Genomic DNA, 25,057 nt, shown 5'->3' with positions numbered 1-25,057 from the left:
GGTTCACGTCATGGTAGATTATTCATCCCTGTTGGCGACGTGATGACGACCAACGTGGCCTTGCAGTCACGTGACCCATTCACCTGTATCCAACCTGTTTATCTGCTGCCCCAACAACTTCGCGTGCGGGGATAAATTTAATCCCCCGTCGTTTTATGGCTAAAGAGTATTTTGTTAGTGATATTATAAAGTCAAGTAAATACCATAGCATGATTTTTAAACGTTTTTCATGATTTGTTTATTGTGCGCGTCCGTGTGGACTTCGACCTCTGTGAATTACCTGTCAGACAAGGAAGTGACTCTCGGCTGCTGAAACTCTGTGTTGATGCAAGTGACAGGCGATTTGTAATGGCAGCACAGGCTGACGATAGGCCATTTTAAAAAGAGGAAATTATTTTTTTCTATTTAGTCGACAGCTTGTTTCTGTAGTAGCCGGGGCGACTTTGTGGAGCGTATTTTTATTTTTCACCTGCTGTAAATCTGCTGGGATAAAGCCGGTCACACTCACAGGGACGAGCTGAGCTGCTGGGAAAGGTAAAGAGGTTCATAAACTGATAAGAACATTTGAAAAACGCGTTTAAATTTATTAATGTAAGCCTGTGTATATGAACTACAATGAGTAATTATAATAGAGCTTGAAAACCCCGGTGTTGTGACAAAGCAAGGTTTCTCTGACGCAATATTTTGACCGTGTTGATGTGAAATAGGTAGCTTTGTTGAATGTCTCATGCAATTATATAACAGATGAAATGCTCCTAATTTCTTTTGGCATATCTGTGGGCCTTAACATTTAATGTTTTGTCACAGATGAACAGCTCTGTGGAAGTCATGGACTCGGCAGTCCAAAATGACTCTGTGGTTCACCTGGATGCACCGATCCTCCCAGACAAGTCAGACATCTCCAACATGACCATTCTTCGCACGGGGAATGGCTCCATCATAGAGGACCAGATGTTTTTGAACACACTGGCTGCTCAGGCCCTCTCGGGGATATTTGTCTGGTCTGCATTGCTGATAACTTGCCATCAGGTGAGTTTATATTAAAAAAAAAAAAAAAAAAAACGCCAGCATGCTCTCAATATGCATGCTCCAAGGAAGCAATCACAGCATCAAGTAAGAGTCATCAGTGAGACAGGCAACCCCAGGCGTTGCTGGTGCAGTATATTCAAATGCAAAAGTGTAATGAGAGACGGCGGAGCACAGGACAAACGCTCCACCCTTGCCAGAGGACAGAAACAATACCTAGGATTAATAATGGCTTTCGCTAACCTACATTCAAGTGAACCCATCAGGAATCCAGTACTCACTTACAAATAAGTTAATCAACCATATGTTTTCGTCATTGTTTCTTTCTTAGGATGACTCTAGCGTATGGCATCGTAGGAATGTTTTGCACGCTTTTTCCTTCACAGTGACAATCAGATTAAAACAGAAAGGCATCCAGCTAATTAAAGTACAAGGAAAACAACACAACAAGGAGTTTCTGTAAAACACAGCACCCGTAATACCACCTTCGCCCAGGTAATATGTCAAGGGCTGTGTACTACAATATTGCCGTAAATGAGTTTTTTCCTGTTGCGTGGGTGTGTTACCCACTGTGTGCTGATGATAGCTTATCATTATGGTTTTATCAATTGCAGAGAATGCAAGAGGGTGCAGTGTGTTATCATCAGGGAAATCAATTGATATTGAGATTGCATTTACAGCGTTATGAAGGATTAGGATCCTATTTTCAAAGAGAGCCCATTTGCCATGCTTTTAATGCTGCTCAGCAGTGGGAATGATACTCATGTTTAGCTGATGAATCGATAACACTTTGTGCTGAATTTGCCTCCATTCAACTTTGTTTGGCTGTGTGGCAGAACGTTCATCGGGGAGTCATTTTTCTCTGAGTGGTAGCTATATTAACTTTAAGTTACTTGCATATCAGGGCTGTGCAGTATATCTCTTTCTCATGTGTTTGTCTCCATTCTCTAAACACCTTAAACTGTGGTCATCAGTTGGATTTTTTCATACACACATAACATAACATGGCAAATAGCCTACTGTGGTCCTAATTGAAAACTAGCCCATTTTTTTAGACACTGACAACTTTACATCCTGCGCAGATCACTCTTTTACTTTGTAATATGCTACAGGGTCATTTGGTTGCTCAAATACAAGGCATTTAATTGAACAAGGGCGGTGCTAGGGCATCAGATATTAAAATTAGGCTATGGAAACGATACACCATCTCCTTGTGACTCTGGGGTGTAAACTCGCCTAAAGCTTTCAGGTTCATTTTTGTAATGACAATTTTGGGGAGGCGAAGCTGCTAATAGTGCTGACTACAAAAAGCGTTTTCACAGGGAGAGGCTGTATGCAGCAACAGGTTCACATCAGACAAGCCCATATGGCGCACAGGGGGAGAACAAATGGTTCGCAGGACTAGTTTTGAAATGCTGGTGGTGTTTCATCTGACTTTGCTCCAGAAGATTGGCTATAGACTCTTCTACTCACATTCTGAATACTAAACGCAGATAGACAATGACCTTATCCTCTTTGCTGTAAGTCACCACTTGTCTGACTAGTGGGGTGTGGCTCATTTTTCTCAATGGGCTTCATGGTCACACTGCAATTCACAGCGTTTGGGTTTACAAACAGCAACACATGCTTATTTTGTGTGGATGCGGCATGTTTTGCACATTGCCCTCTCATTTACATATAATACATAATATCACGACTGCAGTTATTTTTATGGTAAAAACTAGGATGTCTTTGCCTTTCACTTAATAGATTGATCAGGGCTCAACCGAAAGCATTATCCAGGGTGCAACTCTGTATTATTGTCAGGACAGCATTATGGAGTCAAGAAATCCATAGCCTTTTCTGCCCTTTCAAGCAAAATGCAGGGCATCAGTCTCCAGCCTGCTTCACTTCACATCTCAACATGGCCAAATACATCACACCCCCACACTCACAGTGGTCAGCCTTTAATGTGCAGCCCCTTTAACGGGCATTTAATCAATCTGCATCCATCCAGTAGAGTGTACTTGAAGTTGAGCTATTAATAACACAGAGCCTTTTTTGTTTTGTTTTGCTCTGTTTTGTTTTTAAAATTTCCATACCCGGTGATGGTTACTGCAAGGGCAAGGTGCACATTTGCTATAACGGAATATATTCTGTATTTCAAATTTTATTCATTCACAGTGTGTTCCGGACCGAATGTTGTATTTTCCAACAGCGTATGCGCTACAAACCCATACACTTTAAATAAATATGCATAGTATAGACACCATAACTCTTGAGAAATTGCATCAGCTGGCATGAGTTTGTTAAGCATCTACAAATTATGTTGGACCAAGGTCTACCAATTAATATCTGAAAAATGGCCAGCGTTTTCCCGTCTCTGTGAAAGCCACTGCACAGGGGAACTTTTCCTCATTAAATGATGTTGCGAAGTTGCTGTTTGCCTCCATCACTTCACAATGAGGTAATTCCAATTAGATCACTCCTGTTCTTTCAACCTCACATTGGCACCTTTGAACATATTTTCACTGAAGTCTCTCTCATTACATACAAAATCACTTCATGCCCTTGCACTTGCTGACATAAAACGATATGCTACACCACTGACAGCCTGCCTGCCTTTGGAAAATATTCAATCCCCTTGACCTTTTCCGCAACTTTTGGTGTTATAGCCTGAATTCAAAATGCACAATAGAGCGGCAAGAATCCACTTTTGTTTCCCATGTGCCATCACAATGTGGCTGGGAATGCACATGGCCCTCTGTGGTTTTGCAGAAAGTCATAGATTATACAAGAGATTGCTCTGCCTACTGATAGATGGCTTGTGTGCCAGTGTGGTTGTGTGTGTGTGTTTGTGCATGTGTGCCTGTGTGTGGTGGTGGTGGTGAGGGGGAGTCTATAAATAAATAATGAGTACAATTTAGTGTTTTCAGACCCTATCTGCCATATCTGTTTAATATGCAAGAGTAATAAACTCCATTCAGTTAGTTGGTGGTTCATTTGCAAGGCCACCATTAATGCAGAGCAATTTGGTACCGGTCAGCAGTGGCATGAAAGAAATAATCTCAGGTGTTTATGTTACTTGTTAACACAGCTAACTTTCAACTGTGTTTTGTAACATTATAGTGTTAGATCTATAAACCTGCACAAATAACAGTTTTGTTTTCCTCTCACAACTCGATGATCCCAAAACGATATGATCCTTATGATACCAGTGTGCTGCTGGGCTGCATATGCTGCTATTGAACATTGTGTGAAACATTGCTTCAGGCTAAGTGGGGGGAAAAAATGCCTGCATGAATATGGAATTGACTATAAAGCCCTGCGCTAAACTCTGGTTGCTCCTAGTATATGGCAGCACAGTATAGCCGAAATAATATTTTGTGATTATTTCGACATGCTGCAGTTGCGATCCGACATATATTGTGACTCAGAATATCAAGTCTTTGAAGTGTACTTTACCTTTTTGATGTTGTTTGAATTTCTTTTGCTTTAGAGTACGAGACGGCTACACATTTCAGGACACATTCACATTCCTTCAGATAATTTACAGCTATTCCTGAATTACAGCATATAAATGGATAAATGGGTATTATGTTGAGACATTTGCAGTGTTTCCTCAGGGCAAGCTACAACAAGCCAGCTTTCTGCGGCTACTGTCAAAGTATCTCATTTTATTCACTTCTGATGATGACAGTTTTATTCTAAGGCAAATGAGCACAAAAAATGATAAGAATAATAATAACAGTAATAACAAATAACTCTTTTAGTACAGCATTAAAAAAATATGAAAAACATAAAAAGATAAAATACAATGAAATAAATAAGAAACATTTATTAACCAAAAAGGTAAAACACATGGATAAAAATATGAATAAGATGCAGTGGTATGAACATAAAAATAGAAATAATGAGGAAGAGACAAGGCATAGAAAGTGCAATATGACACCAAAAAGCCAATCCGTGAAACCTTAACAACTGGGACATAGCATGTTTAAAACCCAGGAGCACTATTATATACACTTATGTCTTGCTGTTTCTTCCCTTGTGGACACACACAACAGAAGACTCTGAAACTGAACCAGTACACATTCCTAGTTTTGAGCATGGATTCCTGTCTTGTTAAGGGAGAAACATGTTTGTGAAAACGGTAACGCATGACTGCAGGATTTTGAATAAGACAGTCCTGACTGCACACATGCCAACAGGTTGTGGTAAAAAGCTATAGGGGCTAGCTGATGACACTTAGGATAATTATAACTTGTGCTAGAACCTGTAGAAACCTCTACCTACTAGCAAATACCATAGATTACTCTGAGGGTTATATTAGTGCTGGGCAGTGAAGGATGAACAAGCTTTATATTCCTTGGTTCCTGCAAAAGAATCACTCTCATGGACTTCTTAGATAGTATACTATGGATATTTTGAAAAATGCAGGGAAGTCATTTTTATTCCATACTGTTTGCAGGGGGTCAAGGGTGGCGCAGTGTGCAGACACTCCCTGTGATTGACCAAGTGGGCTCCTGGTCACAGTGAACTTGTTTTTGCTTTTTGAAATTTTGTGATTTGTAAGCAAGCACAGCTGATGATGAGCTAAGCACTTGAATGAGGTAGTGATGCTGTTTGTTTTTCTGTTTCTTGAAAAAATAGTTACAGTCACGCACCTTTGTCCAGTTACATTTGCAAGAATATAAAAACAATGCCAAGTAGAGTAATTTTGTTCCAAATCATTTGTGATCTCAGTAAAAAAAAAAAAAAAAAAAAAAATTATCTCTCTGGATAAAGGGACTTCATCCTTGCTGCACTGACAAACCTTGCTTTTAGCATTGATGGTGTCTGGATGAGGCTGCTGACTTTCATATGAGCAGGAGCTTTTTGTTTGGCCGTTCCAAAACCTTATCTGAAAACTAAAGGTCAGTCAGGAGCTTCTTCTGTACAGTCAACAGAGTTTTATCTACAGATCTAAAGTCTTCTGCTAGACACAGGAAGTTAAAAGTCCAAGTCCACACTATAACTCGTTGCCAATTTGTTTAATTGGTAATGTCTTAAAATATGATCTTAATTACTCTTGACTGGAAGCTAATGCAACATAGTGGAAACAGTTAAGTGATTGATCTCTTTATTCCTGTCCAGCCCTGTTGCTGCATTGTAAACTAGTTACAGATTGTTATGGTTGACGGAAGGAATTACAACAGTCAATGCAAGATTAAATAGAGACATAAATAATATCATCCAGGTAAAAAAAAAAAAAATGTTTGGTCGCCATTAGCCTGTCAGTAATGTGACTGAATGGTGTGTTTATCACATGGCATGTTGATTACATATTGCAGGGAGTTGGGTCGACCTGTCCTTAGATCTATAAATCACAAGTCCTTTATATATATTAAAATTATTGTCATGTATTATTATGGGTATAGCTCAGAAATACATTTTAGCTTTCTCCTTTGATTCCTATTACAAGCGAGTTTGAAAATGGATGTTTGCCTCTGTAAAACCACTAAATTGTCACGTTTTTGCCACCATAAAGCAGGGCATATTTGCTATAATAGCTCGCTGTGGCAGGACAATTATGTATAATTTAGTTTTTTTTTTTTTTTTTTTTTTTCACATGTGCAATTTTCCGTCAGAATCCAAAACAAATTGTGTGTGCATGTTAAAGTGTGAAGAAGTTTCAAAGGAGCTGTTATCATGGCCTTTTTTACTGGAAGCTTTGATCTTCAGTGCTCACCAGCATTATAGGAAGAGATTATTTAAGTTAAGCTCAGGGCTGGAATTGGCGTTTTGCATTTCTTTGCTCACAGCCAGGCGGTGCTTTTCATACGCTTTGCTTGTACTTTCTTTTGCAGATCTTCACACACCTACGGTCCTACACTGTCCCCAACGAGCAGCGCTACATCATCCGCATCCTGTTTATTGTACCAGTTTATGCCTTTGACTCGTGGCTGAGCCTGCTCTTCATCAGCAATGATCAGTATTATGTGTACTTTGATTCTGTCCGAGACTGCTACGAAGGTGAGTAACATTATCCTGCCCATCCCTGCTGTCACCTTGCTGCTCTCTGTCTGGACAGTCATGACTGCAGACGCATAACAGATGAACCCCCCTGCCCCCCGTGTTAGATAGCTGCCACAATAGAAGCGAAAAGAAACTGACCAAACTAGTTTTCTCCCCTATCAGTGTTCTCATGTTGGGACGCATTGTTTGAGGTGCTTTATTTCCAGAGGGTGAAACCTAAGTCTGTATTCTTGAAGCAGTGGTGCACCACCGCCGCCTGAGAGAATGAGAAATTAAAGAATGTTAAAGAAGTTATCTAAGTGAAGTCCTAATGTTTTACAAGTGATGATTATATTATGGTTAAAAACATTTTTTGAGCACCAGAACCTCCACAATCATCGCCCAAAGCACCACAGCTGCAAAGAATTACAGATAAAACACAATTGACAATTTGATGATTTATATCAATTTTTTTTTCTGTTTAACTGAGCTGTGCTTTTTTTTATTATTCAAATACTGTGGGAACATTTTCTGGCAGCCATTCTTTCTTTGCTTGAACTTATTCATGTTCTGTAGATTGCAGTTTTAATTATCTTTATATAACACTAATTATGTGCTGCAGCACAGACATACTTCACCAGTGGCAGAGGTGAATCATATGCAAAATGGATTACATGTAATTTGAGAAAGAGAAAAGTAAAAAAAAAAAAAAAAAAACACATTATTCAATGGATTAGTTTCCAGTTTGCAGGCCAATTTTGTTGCTGACTGACAGTGCTCTGCATCAGAAAGCAGGGAGACTGTGCAGTAGCACTAGTGGCCTGAACTAAGACATAATGAACCTTCTCTTGAGTGGACACCATCTGCATTAGCTCTGTTTAATCCCTCCTTAAATAGCAACAAAGGATTAGGAAGGGATTTCCAAGACACAGAACCATTGGAAGCTTCTTAATGTTAGCACTGAAACATTTATTGTTCTAATTATTTTCTATCATGTGGAACTTTTTTTCCCTATACATTTTTTTTTAGCTGTTAATGAGTTGTTAATGACAGCATGTGTGGAGACGATGTGAAATTATTTTACAGTACAAATCAGGTTGTGGCATATACATGATACATGATGTAAAAGTGTAACTATTGTGTTTACATTCCAGCGTTTGTCATTTACAATTTCCTGAGCCTGTCTTTTGAGTACCTCGGAGGAGAGAGCGCAATCATGTCAGAGATCCGAGGCAAGCCCATACAGTGAGTGCTCCCATTTAATTCCTCTGTACAGTTGAGACCTATATGTTTTCTAGAAAGGACACCACAATGGGGAGCTTTCAGACCAGCCTCCTGCTACTTTTCACCAGTCATAAATGTCAGATAAGTTGACCCAGACTCCAGAATTTCACACACTGTGCCTTATTTCTGTTGGCATCTGTGTGTGTGAGTGTGTGTTGCACAGGCCAGCCATGGTTTGGGTTGGGTCCTCTGTGGCAATATTGAGCGAATCTTGCATGCATTGTTATTCTTTTCCCAGTTGCTTATTTTTTTATGTTTGCATTTTTTATACTTATGCATGCACCTTTGCACCAATTGGAGGCACATTTTAGCTTTTTGTTGTGACCAGCCTTGGACAGGTCTGGCGAGGCTGCGAATCCTGACTGACTCAGCCTCAGGCCTGTCAGCTTTTTTGCCAGGATTTGAACACAGTATAAACATTGACTGAGCCAGACAGGCTGCAGCACCACTTAACACTGGCCACTGGGCTGTATGTTTTATTGCATGCTCTGTTGTTGTTTCCCCACCATGCCTGGATTTCCATTTGGCCTGGGATCATAATTTGAAATCTTTTTTTTTTTTTTTATAATCACAACAAATGCTACATTGTCTTTATACAAAAGGGGTAATAATTGTCAAGGTGTAATAAGTCTATTACCTGTTTATGCATTAAGAACATGACTCAGGCAATAATTTCAACACCAGAAACATGCAATGAGAGATATGTGGAAATAAATAAAAAGATGAGCATATGCAAAATAAAGTACATAATAAGTATTTAGGAATATAAAGAAGACAGTATGAGAATTTACAGTATAGTGTGTATACAGACAGGAAAATAAGATAATACGTTATCTACAGTGTATATGCATAATGTGAGCTGTGAAAAAAATTCACCTTATCATAAGTGAATTGATAGATACTTTGGTAGATCAAGTGCATTGCACACAAATTTGAATATGTAGATGCTAGAAATTCAAATGGAGGAACTGTGTGTTGAGAGAGGTGATAGTGTACAAGAGTGCAGTGTTGACTGACATAGCATACATGGGAATATATGGAAATACATGCTAAGCAGAAACTATGCAAGCTGTTGTATAGATAATCCGCAGCAGAAGAATGGAGAAGAAGCATCCGGATAGTTCGTGTTGGCAGTAAGGGTGTTCTGTGCAACAGCCTCCTAGCTGCTGCAGCTGGAGCTGCTGGGACAGGAAGCACTGTACTGTCAATGGTTGGCGGCACAAAAGAGCACCTAAAGTGCTCTGTGCAGCACCTTGATATGCTGAGCCGGAGGCTGAAGTTGCTCTGAAGCTGCATCAGCTCACTATAGAGGGGGTGGGAGGTGTTGTCTGAGGTGGAGCTGAGGTTAGTCTTCATCCTCCCCTCTGCTGCTGCCTCCAGGCTGTCCAGGCTCAGCCTTTCTCACCCCTTTGTTCATCCTGCTGCCTAACCAACACAGCAGCACATTGAACTGAGCACTGCCTATTTAGTAATGTGTTATATGCACTGAATACCTGCTCCCCCACAAGAAAATCATTCTACTCTGCCCTCTCTTGTCCAGTGCCCAGCACCTCTGCGTCGAGAGTCCAGTCAAGTTTCTTGCTGATGTTGTTGTTTTAGCCCAAAAGTGTTCCATTAATTTACAAGAGGCCTTAAAGGCAGAATGAGTAGGATTTGTCAGTTGTGTTTTGTAAACACAACATTCAAAGTTGGCCCCTCCTTCCTGGCTAAACTAACTGCCAGCCGGCACCTACCTGTCCAACTGAAAACAGGCCAACACCACATCACTCTTCATCCTCATCCTCTCCCTCAGCGCTCGCCAGCGGGTGAAAGCAGACCTCAGACTCACTCTCGTTGTGGAACAAGCTTTGCACACTTGATCTTTCAACTCGCTGTATTTCCTTTTTCCCGCGGTTCGCAATTTTCCCAGCTTCCTATCAAATGTTGTGCTATTGATCTGGCACTGAGTGCTTTTATTGGCTGGGAGCTGCACACCCTCTGCCCAAAGGACAACACCCAAAAATGTCCTGGGCTCAGCAAAACAAGAAAACCCAGGCAGAGGGCAGGGTCTCTGCAGACACACACACCAACACACACTGGGTCATAATTGATAGTTTAGAGGGATTATCAGAATCAGAAATATTTTATTGATCCTTCAGGGGAAATTTGGTAATTAGTTTTAATACCACTGTCTCATATGACACATGGACATGGACAGTAAACATGTTAATAAGTGCATATTCTGTGGACTAAAAGACAGGAATCTGCTGTTTTTTCCCTGAATACTGCAAGTCTTGTGTTTTTCCCCTAAGGCAGAAGTATTATATATGCATCAGGAAATTCAATAACTAAGTAGCACACACTTGCTGCATGCAGCTCCTCTTTCAGCATCCATTGTTGTATACTAAGTTATTCCCATTTGGGATATCACCATGGAGGAGTCCTCACATGAACAATATGTGCTCTATACACTTTGCATATGTAGCCTGATTCAACTGCCTTTTAGTGGAATTGCAATTTTCTCTGGTCAAATTCTAATGTAACCAAGACATTTGTTTTCAGTCACATTATATTCTGATGTCTTCACAGGTCAAGCTGCCTGTATGGCACCTGCTGCCTGGTTGGAATGAGCTACTCCATTGGCTTTTTAAGATTCTGTAAACAGGTGAGTTTCAGCCATCCCCTTATCTCGGTCGCTGAGATAAGGGGATGGCCACTGAAATAAATTCACACACACTGAAGATACGGACACACCAGACTGTACAATGGGTATAATTTAGCCCTTTATAATGATTACCGGGCTGCTTGAAAATGACAGTAGTTATAATTGGCTGTCTTCTTTTCAGAGGATAATATCCACTGGTTAAAAAAGGAAAACAAAGGCAATTTAGGCCAGGTGAATCCAGCTTGGTAATAAGCTGAGCAGAGATGATATGAGCTGTCAGTTCAGAGCTCGCCTCCCAGTGTCTTGGGATGCTGCACAAGCTCCCAGTCTAACACTGATGGAAATTGGAACTGAGGGGTATGTCTTGAAAAGAGAATAGATGGTGAAATGAACATTTTTTTAAAGAGGGAGTGATAAACACTCAGCATGCTTTGACAGGACTCCTACGTGAAGTGTTTTCAAAGCAAAACCTCGCTGTTCTCTGCGGTGGCATTTTCGAAAAGGATCATAAAAAATATCCTCTGTCTGAGAGGACAACTGAAGAAATAATGCATAAGATTTGAAAAAGAGCATAGCATTTCCATAACGCGGTTACTGGCACCCACAGGGATGTGCTCTGATCTCCATGGAGTACTTTTAAAAAATTGTAGAGTGGGTACAGTCTGTGCTGCTGAAGTTTATACCATGTACTCGTGACATTAGGTCATCCTCATTGTCATTCATTGAAAAAGGCAAATTTCAGTGGTGTTACACTTACATTGATGGGGTGGAGTGCTGTGAGGAGTCTTGCAGTTTCTTTTATATCAATAAGACAGATTTTACATTATAATTGTCAAGTAGCACTTTTATAGTGTTATAGTGGTACAGTGGTAGATTCTGTTTGATCTCTTTTCCCTTAATCATTAATATGAAACAAATGAGTCAAATGTCACAACAATGTACAGGCACTGCTATTCAGGAGTTAATAGGCTACATTTGTCTCAAACAGTTGGCCTGGTCTCATGAGATTAAGCATCACAGGGCAGTTTGTAATGTAGTTTTTTAGACGGTAGGTTAAGTTTGACTGTAATGTACGCAGCTTTGTTACAGTTTTGACCAAAGGAACTCCAGGTGCCCCCTGAAGCCCCCAGCAAGCCTACATAATGTGAACTTCCATTTTCAGGCATCAATTTATCCTCCGCTTAAAAAGTTATTTAATAATCTTTCACTGGTCCATGTAAATGCTGTTTTATGCTAAAATGCCATGTGGAAACAGCTATTTGACTAATATTACTCCACAATAAGGACCAATAGCTGTAATACAGGTTAGTTTGTCTTAAATTGCTTACTGAGCATGGCATTATATTGATTACAATACAGAGTAGTGACTTTTTGAGTAGTTTTTTTTATATTGGCACTATGCTACAGAACATTCTGATTTTTGGCAATGGGAATTGCACTTAAAGACAAAATTGGTTATGCATTAACACCAGCAAACTGTTGAACAATGAGATTATTAATTCTGTTGAGTTAGGGCATGTGTGAAATTTGAATTGCCTGCTTGACAGACATCTAGATGTGCTGCATGCTCTCAAACACTCACAAACAAAAGCAGGCTATCACACGCTTAGTAGTACCCGCTATTGGCAAGATCAAACAGCAAGCAATCAAAAAACTTAAATGGGGTCAGTCAGGAATCACTTTGAATGAGAACCTGGCGCATACGGTAACCGGCAACAGCATTGAATTGGCCACTGAAATCTCAAATCCTGAGCATAGCTTTCCCACTTGGCTGTAATTGCAAAATTCTGCCAGTCACATCAACACAATCACTTTTCCATTCCTTTGATTCTAATCAAAAGATGTATACATTTTCGTTCAAGGAAGGTGTTTTCAAGCCTTCACGGAGTGTAATAGAAAATGTTTTTACTCCTGTAGTGACACCAGAATAAACAACAAAGTGCTAGAAAGAAAACGTAAAAAATAGAGGTGCATTTTATAAATGAAAAGTAGATAAATAACCTATTTAACTTGCAATGGAGTACGTGACACATCTAGTGTCATTACTTTGAGAGAAAATTTGCCTTAGCCTGAGGAAATTAGACTCAGCCTTAATGAGAAACACAGTACCTAATGTTCTTCACTTGGACAATAATTGACCAATCTTGGTTTTGAAAGTCATCTCACATTACTGCTAATAATAGATATCTATTTTTACAAACTAGCAAAATGTTCTCACTCATTGTTTAGTCAAGTTGGAGCCAGAGAAACAATTACTTTTTTCTCTACGCCTTATAATTTGATGTAAAGGGAACAAAGTGGTCATCAAATTTATTAGCAATATACAAGTACTATAACAAATGAAAGTAGTTACAGGTATTTCATTTTATTGCAAAATCATGAAACAACTTTCATCAGCTGGATGCCGCAGTGGCTCACCTGCTGGGGCACATACCACAAATCACAGCTGAGTCCTGGGTTCAAATCCGGCCTGGGCCCTTTGCTGCATGTCATCCCCTTGTCATCTCTTCCCTGCCTTTCCTTTCTCCCTCTACTGTCACCATTGAATAAAGCAGAAATGCAAATAAATAAATAAATAAATAAATAAACAAACAAACAAAAGAATAAACAGTGTTTTCTGACCTCATAACCTCAGGCAAGTTGTTCAGCTTAACCTTGATTGCAAGTATTCTGATCTATTCTGTCTTTATTATAGACTTTGAAACACCTCATATGTCATTGACTGATTATGTATGACTACACTCACACATATTTAGAGTTCAAAGTTTCCTGATGTAGGTTGAGAGCAAGGCAGTTTATCTGTAATACACTGTATGGACAAAAGTATTGGGCCACCTGACCATTACACCTACAGGAGCTTTTATGTCATCCCATTCTAAATCTATAGGCATTAATATGGAGTTGGTCCCCCTTTACAGCTACAACAGCTTCCACTCTTCTGGGAAGGCTTTCTACAGGATTTTGGAGTGTGTCTGTGGGAGTTTTTGCCAGTTCATTCAGAAGAGCATTAGTGAGGCCAGACACTGATGTTGGACCAGAGGGCTGGCTCACAGTCTCTGCTCTAGTTTATCCCAAAGGTGTTGGATGGGGTTGAGGTCAGGGCTCTGTACAGGCCAGTCAAGTTCTTCAACTCCAAACTCAGCCAGCCATGCCTTTATGGAGCTGCTTTGTGCACTGGGGCTCAGTCATTCTGGAATAGAAAAGGGCCTTCCCCAAACTGTTCCCACAAATTTGGAAGCACAGAATGGTTACCAATGTCTTGATAAGCTGAAGCTTTAAGATTTCCCTTCCCTGGAACTAAGAGGCTGAGGCCAACCCCAGAAAAACAAGCCCATAGCAGTATCCCTCCACCACCAAACTTTACAGTCGGCACAGTGCAGTCAGGCAGGGAACGTTCTCCTGACATTTGCCAAACCCAGACTCGTCCATCAGACCACCAGATAGAGAAGCATGATTGGTCACTCCACAGAACATGTTTCCACCGCTCCAGAGTCCAGTGGCGGCGTGCTTTACACCGCTCCATCCGATACTTGGCATTGTGCTTGGTGATGTAAGGCATGTGTGCGGCTGCTCGGCGATGGAAACCCATGCCATGAAGCTCCCGGCTCACAGTTTTTGTGCTGATGTTAATGGCAGAAGAGTTTGGAGCTCTGCAGTTATTGAGTCAGCAGAGCGATGGCCACTTTTACACACTATGCTCCTCAGCGCTCAGCGACCCCGCTCTGTAACTTTACGTGGTCTGCCACTTGGTGGCTGAGTTGTTGTGGTTCCTAAACGCTTCCACTTTGTAATAATAGCACTAACAGCTGATGGTGGAAGATCTGGGAGGGAAGAAATTTCACAAACTGACTTGTTCAAATGGTGGCATCCTATTATGTTACTATTACAGTACCACACTGTAATAGTATTCAGTGAGCTCTTAAGAACGAGCCATTCTGTCACAAATGTTTGTAAAGGCAGACTGCATGGCTAGCTGCTTGATTTTATACACCTGTGGCAATGGGACTGAATGAAACACGTGAATTCAATGATTTAGAGGTGTGGCCCAATACTTTTGTCCATATAGTGTATATTAAAACTGATTTTGAGCTGTGGATAATTGGGAGTTATGCTATCTCCTCTAAGTTGAAGTCCAGCTGTTTGCACTCTGAGTCACTGCAAACAACAAAGTTCCCCTTGGTTGAATAAATAATTGTTTTGTAAAATATTGTGTCCCCACATTTTACTAGAAATCAGGCAAAATTCCTGTTGTGTTAGCAGAACTCGTTATCAATATTTTATTTCCTTGAAATCAGTACATTTTATTGGTCAAGAAACGTTTCAAAGCAAATAACACGATGCTCCTGTGTGGGTAAAGCAAACACTCCCACACTGTTATTGTACATGGGTGCTGTTTCCCTTCAGCAATCCTAAAAGTTAGTCTGGGATGTACTGTATGGGATGAGTTATTTTAATGCTATAAAACATTGCCAAACAAATGTTTGCAAATCTTACCAGTCAGGAGCTTGCTATTTGATTGCAGTGCATAAATCTATCAGAGGGAGGTTTGACAAAATGTGCATCTTCCGTAGTTCTAACTAACATCAATTCAGTTTGTAGCACTTAGGTTTATCAGTAACAAAAAAAAAAAAAAAAAAAACATTACAGAAACTTAAAAACACCACTGCCAGGCCGTGGGCTACAAATCCTTCCTTTGTATTAAGACATTGGCTGAAGCATTTGTAACAGATGGCCATCGCCGCACACTGAAAGAACTTCCTATCCAACAGATAACAGCTTGTCTCCATGACCCTGGAAATTATCACTCCAACAATGTTGTGGTGTATCAAATGGAAAGTTACAGGATATTATGCACTCATAGATGTTATTATTATTGCCAACGGCCACAACATCATCACTTTTATCTATAATTGTGTTATTTTGTCATTAAGAAAACTAGGGAATCACTGAAATATAACATCTCTCCTGCAGCTTATGAACTAAAGATTTTAGTTCAATGCTGAAATTTTCCAAGCTTGACAGTGGAAATCTTCTGGAGGGATTTGCAACACCTGAGCTCGAGAAATTATTTATACACTCAGTGGCCACTTTATCAGGTCCACCTGTACGATCTCATACAGGTCAATGCAACAGCTCTGTTTATAATGTTTGGTTCTTGTTGACTTTGTAGAGGATGTCTAAATTTAATTCTATGTTTATTATTGAAGTTGTAGTTTGCAGAAGTCTTGTACTGGACTACATTATATTGAGAGGTGTTTCTAATTTTTTGTCCTCCCTATTGATATACATGAGGGGGACAGAATAGTGGAAACACCTGCAGTCCAGTACAACAGCAGCATTAACTATGAGCTCAGTGTCAAACATAGAATTGAATGAACGCCTCTATTATTGTGATAAAACGTAACGTAAGGGACATAAAGCATTTCCCTGAAGCGCCTTTGCTATAGCGATAGAAACATTAGAGGAAAATCTGCAACAATATTTTGTCATTTTTGTCTTGTTCCACGATATATATCATCATATATATCGTATCACACAGCCCTACAACCCAGATTTCTGAGCCATGCCATTTATCCCATTGACAAGGTAGTTTAAACTATTTCAGAAATGTGTTACTATGTGAATGTAGATGCAGGATGAACAGATTTCTGCATAGTTCAATGCACTCTGAAAGAGATTTACTAGATGTGTGGCTTGGTAATCAATATTGTTTATCAAAGCAAAAGTAAACTGCATCGGTAATAAAAAAAAACAAACAAAAAAAACCACTTTTTATTTTATCAACATTATTGATGTCATTTTGTCAACCACACCACAGAGCCCTGCCTTTCAAAAGTGGCCTTAAGGCTAATCGACTTGAGCATCCCTGGTCTATTGCTTTCAAGTGCCGCCACAGTGATGGGAGTTTAGAGCAGCCTCTGTCAAATTGGTTGGTTCAGGTTTCAATGCGTAACACAGAGGGCACCTGTCTGCTTCTCTCTGATATTGCATGCAGGTCTGTGCCCCCTACATATTCTGTTCAGCCCCAGCCAGGTCTCATCCACGTCGGCATTAAGATAGCACTATCAGATGATTTATGTTCAGGGCTTGAAGAAACGACAAGTTTAAGAAAGGATATGTACCATGCACCTCGAGACCCCGTGCTTTTAATTAAAGTCTCGGAGCTGTCAAGACGAGACACAGATGTCAAAATGTTTCGTTTTGTCACAGAATTATGTGAGGCACTGAATCATAATAGCTGTATTTGCATGGCACTTTTACAAAGTGATTCACAATCTAGAGGAGGAGAGAATCAAAGACAGTATCAAGCCTGTGCAAGGGGGAAAAAAAGTGCAGCAGAAACAGTCATAGCTATAAGGTTGGGGTGTGATATAAATGCTGGTTAGGATTGGGGTAAGGTTATATCAGCAAATCATAAAAACATGAATTGCTTGGTATCAGTGAGCGGATTCAAATGAAGATGGGCGTTCCACATCCTATTAGATGTATAAAGCTGATGCCAAAGTCCTTTTTCATGACACTGTGTCCATGCTGATTGGGTCTCTCTGAATTGTAATGTGTTCTGCAGGCGACTCTCCAGTTCTGTGTTGTCAAACCCATCATGGCAGTCATCACCATCATCCTGCAGGCCTTTGGCAAATATCATGATGGAGATTTTAAGTGAGCAGCACCTCTCTTTCCATTTCATTTCATTCTTTGTGTGTCATCTGCATTCATCTCATTGCCTGGAGGCTTGTTTCGCAGTTTAATGTGCACAAGGCACACATGGAAAGAATTTAGAAAGGGGGACAGTCACATCACATCTTGACAACAGCCAAAGTAAAATATGTTAAAAATTGAAGAGTTTCATTCCAAAATGACATACCGTATTGCTGGCCTGAAACTACCCTTTGTGCAGGAGTGTTAGATACTCACTCTACCAAATCTCATATTTATTGCAATTTTTTTCCACAAAATGCATATGCAGTGTTTTGAAATAAAGCAATTTAATTCTGAATACATGCTATTTCAAATAGTTTGTACCAGTGAAAGACACATTATTGTGGTTTCGCAGTGTTATTACTTTGGGTGTGAAGTGACACAAAGTCACAAAGTAAATTGCAGACTGTCAGATTTAATTTTAGGGTATTTGCAGCCATATCAGATGAGTCATTAAAGAAATACAGCTGTTTTTGTTCATCCTTCCTTCACTTCAGGGTGTCAACAGTATTGGAGAGGGTATTCAATAAAAGTTGTCTTTAGTGTGTAATCAAAAGCTCTGATGTCGCCAACCCATGAAGTATTTGTGGCTTAATTTCAGGTGCTCATTTCTGCCTTTCATTTCAGTGTATCTCTCTAAGGATTCAGCTGTGACTGTACTTGTTCTTAAACTACTCTGAAGAAGTACCGAGTTCAATAAGGGACTGAGACTGAAGTTTCCAATCAGTTTCAAATCATCCTCTTACCGCAGAACTTAAAGATTGGCTTGAATAACTTTAATTGTTGCCTCTCCCCGCGCATTTTGCCATAGCTCTCAACAGAAAAAATAGTAGGTAAATATAACCTTTTTTTGTCATATCTGTCTTTAAGCTGTGTGGCAGGAGCATGGTGATCTGCACATTGTTTACTTTCTCATTTAATCAACCATGTTCTCCATACTGCATGGGAGTAATTAGTGTAGTCACAGCTAAATCCTCCCAGAGACACTCTTGAATACCAAATGGGTGGAGAGGGAGTCTGAGGATGAAATACAGAAGAATATGCCAATTTTTATGGGCTGCCTCCTGAAGTAGGTGGACCACGTAGAAACCGGGCTCTAATTCTTTTAACCACTCATGCGATATGACTGAAAATGACAGCAAATTTATGACAGTCTGCTTTTTGGTGCGACGCCATTTTGTCAGTTTACATCAAAAGTAATAGCTTTCCAAAAATGTTGTGGACGTCACGGCGTGCAGGCTTTTCACACTGATAAGCACAAAGCTCAGACAGAGAATGAGTCATGATTAATTGTTGCAGCTTTACCAAATAATTCCCAATGTGGTGTTCCTGACTCTTTTGTCCTGTGCTGCAGCGTGAACGGAGGATACCTGTACATCACAATCATCTACAACTTCTCAGTCAGCCTCGCCCTCTACGCCCTCTTCCTCTTCTTCTTCGCAACAAGTGACCTGCTCAGGCCTTACGAGCCAGTGCTCAAATTCCTCACCATCAAATCCGTCATCTTCCTATCCTTCTGGCAAGGCAAGTCTGCCCATTTAATCAGATCTCAGAAAGTGAAATGAGAATTTCAAAGTATATTTAGTGAGGCAGCGGCTGTTCAGGTAATTCAGAGGCTTCCAGTGAAATATTGATGCTTTTTTAGGAATGGTGCTGGCTATCCTTGAGCGCTGTGGGGTCATTCCTAATGCGCTTTTCATCGATGGAGTTGAGGTTGGCGCTGGCACGGTGGCAGCAGGCTGGCAGAACTTCATCATCTGCATTGAGATGTTCTTTGCTGCCATCGCCCTCCGATATGCCTTCACATGCACTGTCTATCAGGAGAAGAAAAATGACATACCAGGTAAGCACTGTAAGTCTGTGTGTGGGGGAAAAAAAGGAGGCAAGAGCTGTTGAAAGGCTCATTACCACTCTCCCTCCCTTATCCATTTGCCTTGAAAATTTGTTGACATGTTCAAAGGCTAATTGCCCTCCTCCTCCACAGAATAAAGGCTGGCACACACTTGAAAGTCTTAGCAGTGCCAACAATTGCACAGCTCTTTGCCTTTTTAAACTGTTTAACCAATAGTCACAGAGGCATTAGTTGTGCTTTTCAACATGTTATGCATCCTGGCATGTGTGCATTGTTACTAGTTTGCTGTTTAAACAGTAGTGCTACAGTGAGCAGTGTCAATCAGGTCTGAGGTCAGCAGAGGTTGGCATTGGCCTAAGGGTATGCTGTATATCATTACTCATGGCTCAGAAGACACTTGCTAGCACAGCAAAGTGGAGGGAGATGAACAGCAATTCATATCCCCAGTACAGGAACTAGCGTGGAGCAGGAGGTACACCTTTGACGTCAGTGCTGTTCACAAGTCGAAGACAAATGGAAACCGAGGGAAAAGCCTTCTGCAGTGATATCAATCATTGTGCCAGTTTTTTTCCTGTTATAGGAATCTCTCTGTATAGCCTTGAGCAGCATAACATGCAGAAAGACTTGGAACCATGTAAATGCTGATAAAGGATGAAACATTTCCATATCAACTCGATACAGAATGTAAAAGTATTTATTTAATTTATTTCCAAATCAAAATCAAGGACAGCGATCATTGATTTTCCGCCTTAGCCATTTTTTATGCACACACGGGAAAAAGTGCACTTTATTATCTGGATGTTTTTGCCATCCAGCTAAAAATGAATAACGGCATAGCGCCTTAATGTTTGAAAGAGGTTTGTTAAGTTTCATTATTCGGTCAACCAGCCTGTGGTGGATTTTCTTTCCTTTATCGAACAGAGGCTGTAAAGCAGTGATGTGTTTTATATCCTTTACCCTCCTGAACCGGAGTGACTTTCACTAATGTTTCACCAGCACTTAGATTAGTAGTGTGGTTCGGCCGCACCCCCACGTCTTAATGTGTCTGTGGCCATTACAGAGGCTGCCACACCTCCACACAACCGTTCCTTAGCTCAGGCGCTGTGTGGCAAGTAAGCTGTAAGGAGAAGCTCAGGAGACTGTGTTCAAGTGCGTGTACCGCCCCCCACCACCACCACCACACACACACGCACACCCCGTCTCTGCCACCTCCATAAGGTGACCCAGACAAATACCGTCAGCGACCCTGAAACAGAAAGCTGTGGATGTCTCCCAGCTCTCTTTTTGCTTCCACCACTCATTTGGTATTGAGGAAAATGAAACCTGGCTCACACCTGGGTGCCAAGAGACCAACACCGAAGGCAGCGGCTGTGACTGAATTCTGTTCAGTGCATGCAGTGTTGACAGTTCATTAATCGTATATAACCTGTAGCCTGCAGCATGTGGAAAATACCAGCGTGCTACATAACAGCTCCAGTATCCTGAATTCACACCATAATGTAGCCAAAATGATGACACCTATTTAGTAATCCATTGTTTTTGTAATATTGGTCAATACAACATGTCTCACAGTTTTCTACATTCCAGATAGCATTTTTTTTTTTTTTTTACTGTACACTAAGTCAAATGCTGAAACCATTTTTTTCTGTGTGCTGATGTTTGAGAAACCTTTGTCTACCAGATTGTTCTAAATTCAGTGTGCTGAAAAAGCCACTGTTCAGCATACACTGTGTTTTACATGCAGCAAGCACTTTTCACTCCCTCCCCGCCTCTCCCCCCCTCTTTTCGCGTTCACTTCAGCTGCCTCGATTATCCCTACTGGTTTGAGGATTTAAAATCAGCAACTTTGCAGACACACGCTCGATTGTCTAACCATTAGGCCGCTGCTCTCCCTGTCCCCGCTCTGTTTCTGCAGACAATGTCGCCCCCATGCAGAGCATCTCCAGCGGGCTGAAGGAGACAATAAACCCAGGAGACATGGTGCAGGATGCCATCCACAACTTCTCCCCAGCCTACCAGCAGTACACCCAGCAGTCCACACAGGAGGTGGTCCAGCCCGGCCAGAATGGAAAAACGGGGCCGGGGAGCAACAAGGGCTCCCGGAAGTCTGACAAAATCATGCTGATAACCTCTGATGATGAGTTCTAGGCATTTTTTTTTCTTCCTAGCAGGAACGAGGACTTTGTATCCTTGTCACCCCAGTGTCCACTCCACTTCCAACAGCTGTATTGCAGACACATGGCTGGATCTCCAGTCTTTCTGCTTAATTTGTATCGCCTCAGTGTTTAAGATAAGCTGCTCACTTCTGTCCTGTGTTCATAAATAATTCAAGAGCAATGAAGTGGATGGAATTCATTAATTATTCTAACAATAATTATTAGCTCAGTGCGTCCTGTCTCTGCACCTCATTAATAATCACAAGAAAATGGCAAGTACTCATAACTGTATCAGAAATCACAGTCTGTTCAGCGATGATCCTGATTCTGTCTCAGCTCTATCACGTCAGTGCTTTCTCCGGACATCTGAAGTGTGTTCCCTCTGATTCATGTCAATTTCAAAGAGGAGATGATTAATATGTGACTGCAGGAGGGAAGCAGGGGAGCCGGCGATCGCTGGGAACAACATTTCACGGACCGTCCCTTTGCTTGTGCTTGTTTGAAGTATTTGCTGAGCATTCCTCAACATGGTTTCCTGACAAATGGAAGGATTTTTTTTTTTTTCAAAGACACACAAGTTTTGGAGCAGGTACTTCAATCTGCTGACTACAGCACTTGAGATCCTTTGTATCTAACATAGTATGGACACATCAGTCAGCCCTGTCTCCTGCACCAACTGGAGGATTGTAGTATTCTTATAAATATCCTCAGCATACATAAGAGTGCGAATCAGTGCAACTACACAGCAGTTCAGGAAACATTAAGAAGTAGTTTTTGTGCTGTTTCAGCATTATATTGTAAATACCTTTTGGCAGAGCCTTTTGGTTATGAAGTTCATGTTGAAATTCCACATGTCGCTGATTATTAAATATGTACATAATTTGATTGGTTTAATTTTGAATTATGATGTTCACTACCTTATTGTACCTAACTATACCTTATTGTAAAACATCTCTAATCTTATTGTACATGTTCATCTTAAGAATTTGAAAATGTATATGTATACTGTAAATGTGTATAATCCGTTTAGTTTAGGAGTCAAACCAAGCTCATGCATGCTTGCTAATAATGTAAAAATGTGGAAGGAGGAAAAAACGCCACTTGATTGTTTTATTCGCTCCTGATGTTTGTTTTCAGGTATAATGTAATCCTATTATTATGCCACACGGACGACATATAGCTACCTAGCCAGTCAGAGTTTATATATGGTGACTTAGTTTCCTGAATTTTGATACTCTCTTGTGCCAATACTAGCTGTCTTTCTGGGAAAGCAGAGATTTAGAGTTGCGTACAAAGTGATACTTCAAAACATATGGCAAAATAGTGTCTTAGTTCTGTTTTGCACACATGAAATAAAACTCTTAATATTTTTTTTGCTTGCAGCGTGTGTGTTTTGAACTGAGGAATTGTGCTGAGTTTATGAAGCAATACTTTTTAATGAGAAAAATGTTTATTGAAGAGTAAAAAAAAAAACAAAACAAACAAAACAGACACAGCAGACCTATTTATAGGAATAATTTACCTTATTTTCAATCAGAACAGAAACAAATACAGATTTTATTTGTACATGAGGGTAGTTCATTGAGAAAACATGTAAATAAATGAATGTAAATAAAATAATTTAGATGCTGAAAATAAAATTACATAAAAATCAATGAAATAAATATAAAACATACACGAGAAATGACAAGTTGTGGAGGGTACAAACTCGGTTTATGCTGCCTTGTTGCTGTCCTCATTTAGAGATGCCACTGGCTGTAAGCTTCTCATTTACACCTCATTTTGTTTCCATGAGACTAAAACAAGTAAACCCCATTTCTCTTTATAGTCCATCATATAGCATAACTTACAGACACACAAACAGCTAACATTGGATATATTTCACTCTTTATTCATTCTCCCACAACCATAAAGATCATTCCTAAAAGCTGACACCCAGTTTCATAATAGTGGGTTTCATTTCAATTTATAGACAAATCTTTTCGATCTGCAACACTAAGACTGACTTTCTATATGCCTAATGGTAAATAGCTTTTAGGACTGGCAAAGTCTGTGTGTGAACGCTTACTTATCACAATTACATTTTCAGGAAGAGATCATTTCATATTTAAGGCCTAATGTAGGATACATACAATATAATAGCAGTGAATGAATTGAATACCCACTCAACATACACTAGCAACCAGGTTTCTATACAATTGCATTGTTAAAGTTCATAGAAAACATGAAATAGCCAATGGTATCTCCATGGTAAATTTCCACTTCAGTGTCATTTGCGCAGACAAACATTAGTCACTGTGTTCTGCTGATTTACCCCGAATTTGCTCAAGGTCATGTTTACAGCACTTGTCGTCATCAGCCACAGACCACAGACTCTTTAACAGTAATTTGATAAACAGAACTAACTTTATCTTCACAATAAAGACCTTGTGAAACTACTGCATCTACCACTGAAATTATCATTGCAGATCATCCATGGCTTTTCTTAAAATGAGTTTATGAGTGGATTTTAACCGGGTCAGATTAAACCACTGTGTGGGAGACAAACGACAGGGTGCTTAATTCACCTGGAGTGAGGTTTGTCTTTTATTGTGGCATGGTACAGGAAAACGTATCTTTAGATTTATGTGTGATTCAGCCTAATGCGGTTTTTAAAGGCGAGCTGCTGAGAAGCATTCACCCAAGATCCAAATGCCTTACAATAATAAGTGCTAGAAGAAGCTGATGCCTTATTTTATAGCATTGTGTTTTGAAACTTTACCACAAGAGGTCACTGTGATGCTGTGAAAACGTGTCAGGAAAGAAAAAAAAAAAAAACTTTAAAGAATGTTCTATAATTTAATGTGCTGGAAAACAAAAACAGAATTATCATGTAAACAACGTGTAAATAGATTTGTAAATTCCTCTGTTATATTCAGGCTTAGTACAGTCTTTACACATAATAGATTAAAAAAAAAAAAAAGAAAAAGGTCAGGGTGGACGGTCAATAGCAGCTTTGGAAGTATTTTCAGGTAAATTTTCTTAGCTGTTACAAAAGCATTACCATCATCGTCATTTCAGACTGTCTACAAAATCAAGTCCATCACGGTCAAATTGGCATCTTAAAAAAAAAAAAAAAAAAAAAAAAAAAACAATAATCAAGTGTCTATGTTTGAGTCCACAACACCTATTCTGTATAGTATAATAGCTGACTAAGTTTACATGCAGGTTAGTACTTCATTTTAAGAGTTATGTTACTCTTATTCTAAGTGAACATTTCGATGTGTGTAACCCAAAAGGCTGAGTGAAATGTCAGCCAGCTATTACAACCAAACTTCCCCCTGAATCATCTCTTCCCTAGAAGAACATTAGGCTAACACTTTTTTTTTTTTCTTGGAAATTCTGATCACCTGGATCCTCTGTGCTGTTTTATGAAAACAG

At 40.0% G+C, this 25,057-nt stretch overlaps 1 protein-coding gene across 1 annotated transcript; it reads left to right on the top strand.

The window, feature by feature from the left end:
- The first annotated feature begins 59 nt into the window (after window positions 1-59).
- Window positions 60-23,009, top strand: tmem184a (transmembrane protein 184a). Its single transcript, XM_030057070.1, has 9 exons — window positions 60-534; window positions 808-1,029; window positions 6,855-7,020; window positions 8,157-8,247; window positions 10,855-10,930; window positions 17,499-17,590; window positions 18,984-19,153; window positions 19,275-19,472; window positions 21,397-23,009. Exons 2-9 carry the CDS (start codon window positions 808-810, stop codon window positions 21,627-21,629), a joined length of 1,248 nt encoding a protein of 415 aa, XP_029912930.1. The 5' UTR covers window positions 60-534; the 3' UTR covers window positions 21,630-23,009.
- The last annotated feature ends 2,048 nt before the right edge of the window (window positions 23,010-25,057 follow it).

Source organism: Myripristis murdjan, chromosome 8, assembly GCF_902150065.1.
Source record: "Myripristis murdjan chromosome 8, fMyrMur1.1, whole genome shotgun sequence".
Classification (NCBI taxonomy): domain Eukaryota; kingdom Metazoa; phylum Chordata; class Actinopteri; order Holocentriformes; family Holocentridae; genus Myripristis; species Myripristis murdjan.
Note: the sequence above shows the minus strand (reverse complement) of the source record. Positions and strands in the feature narration are given on the sequence as shown.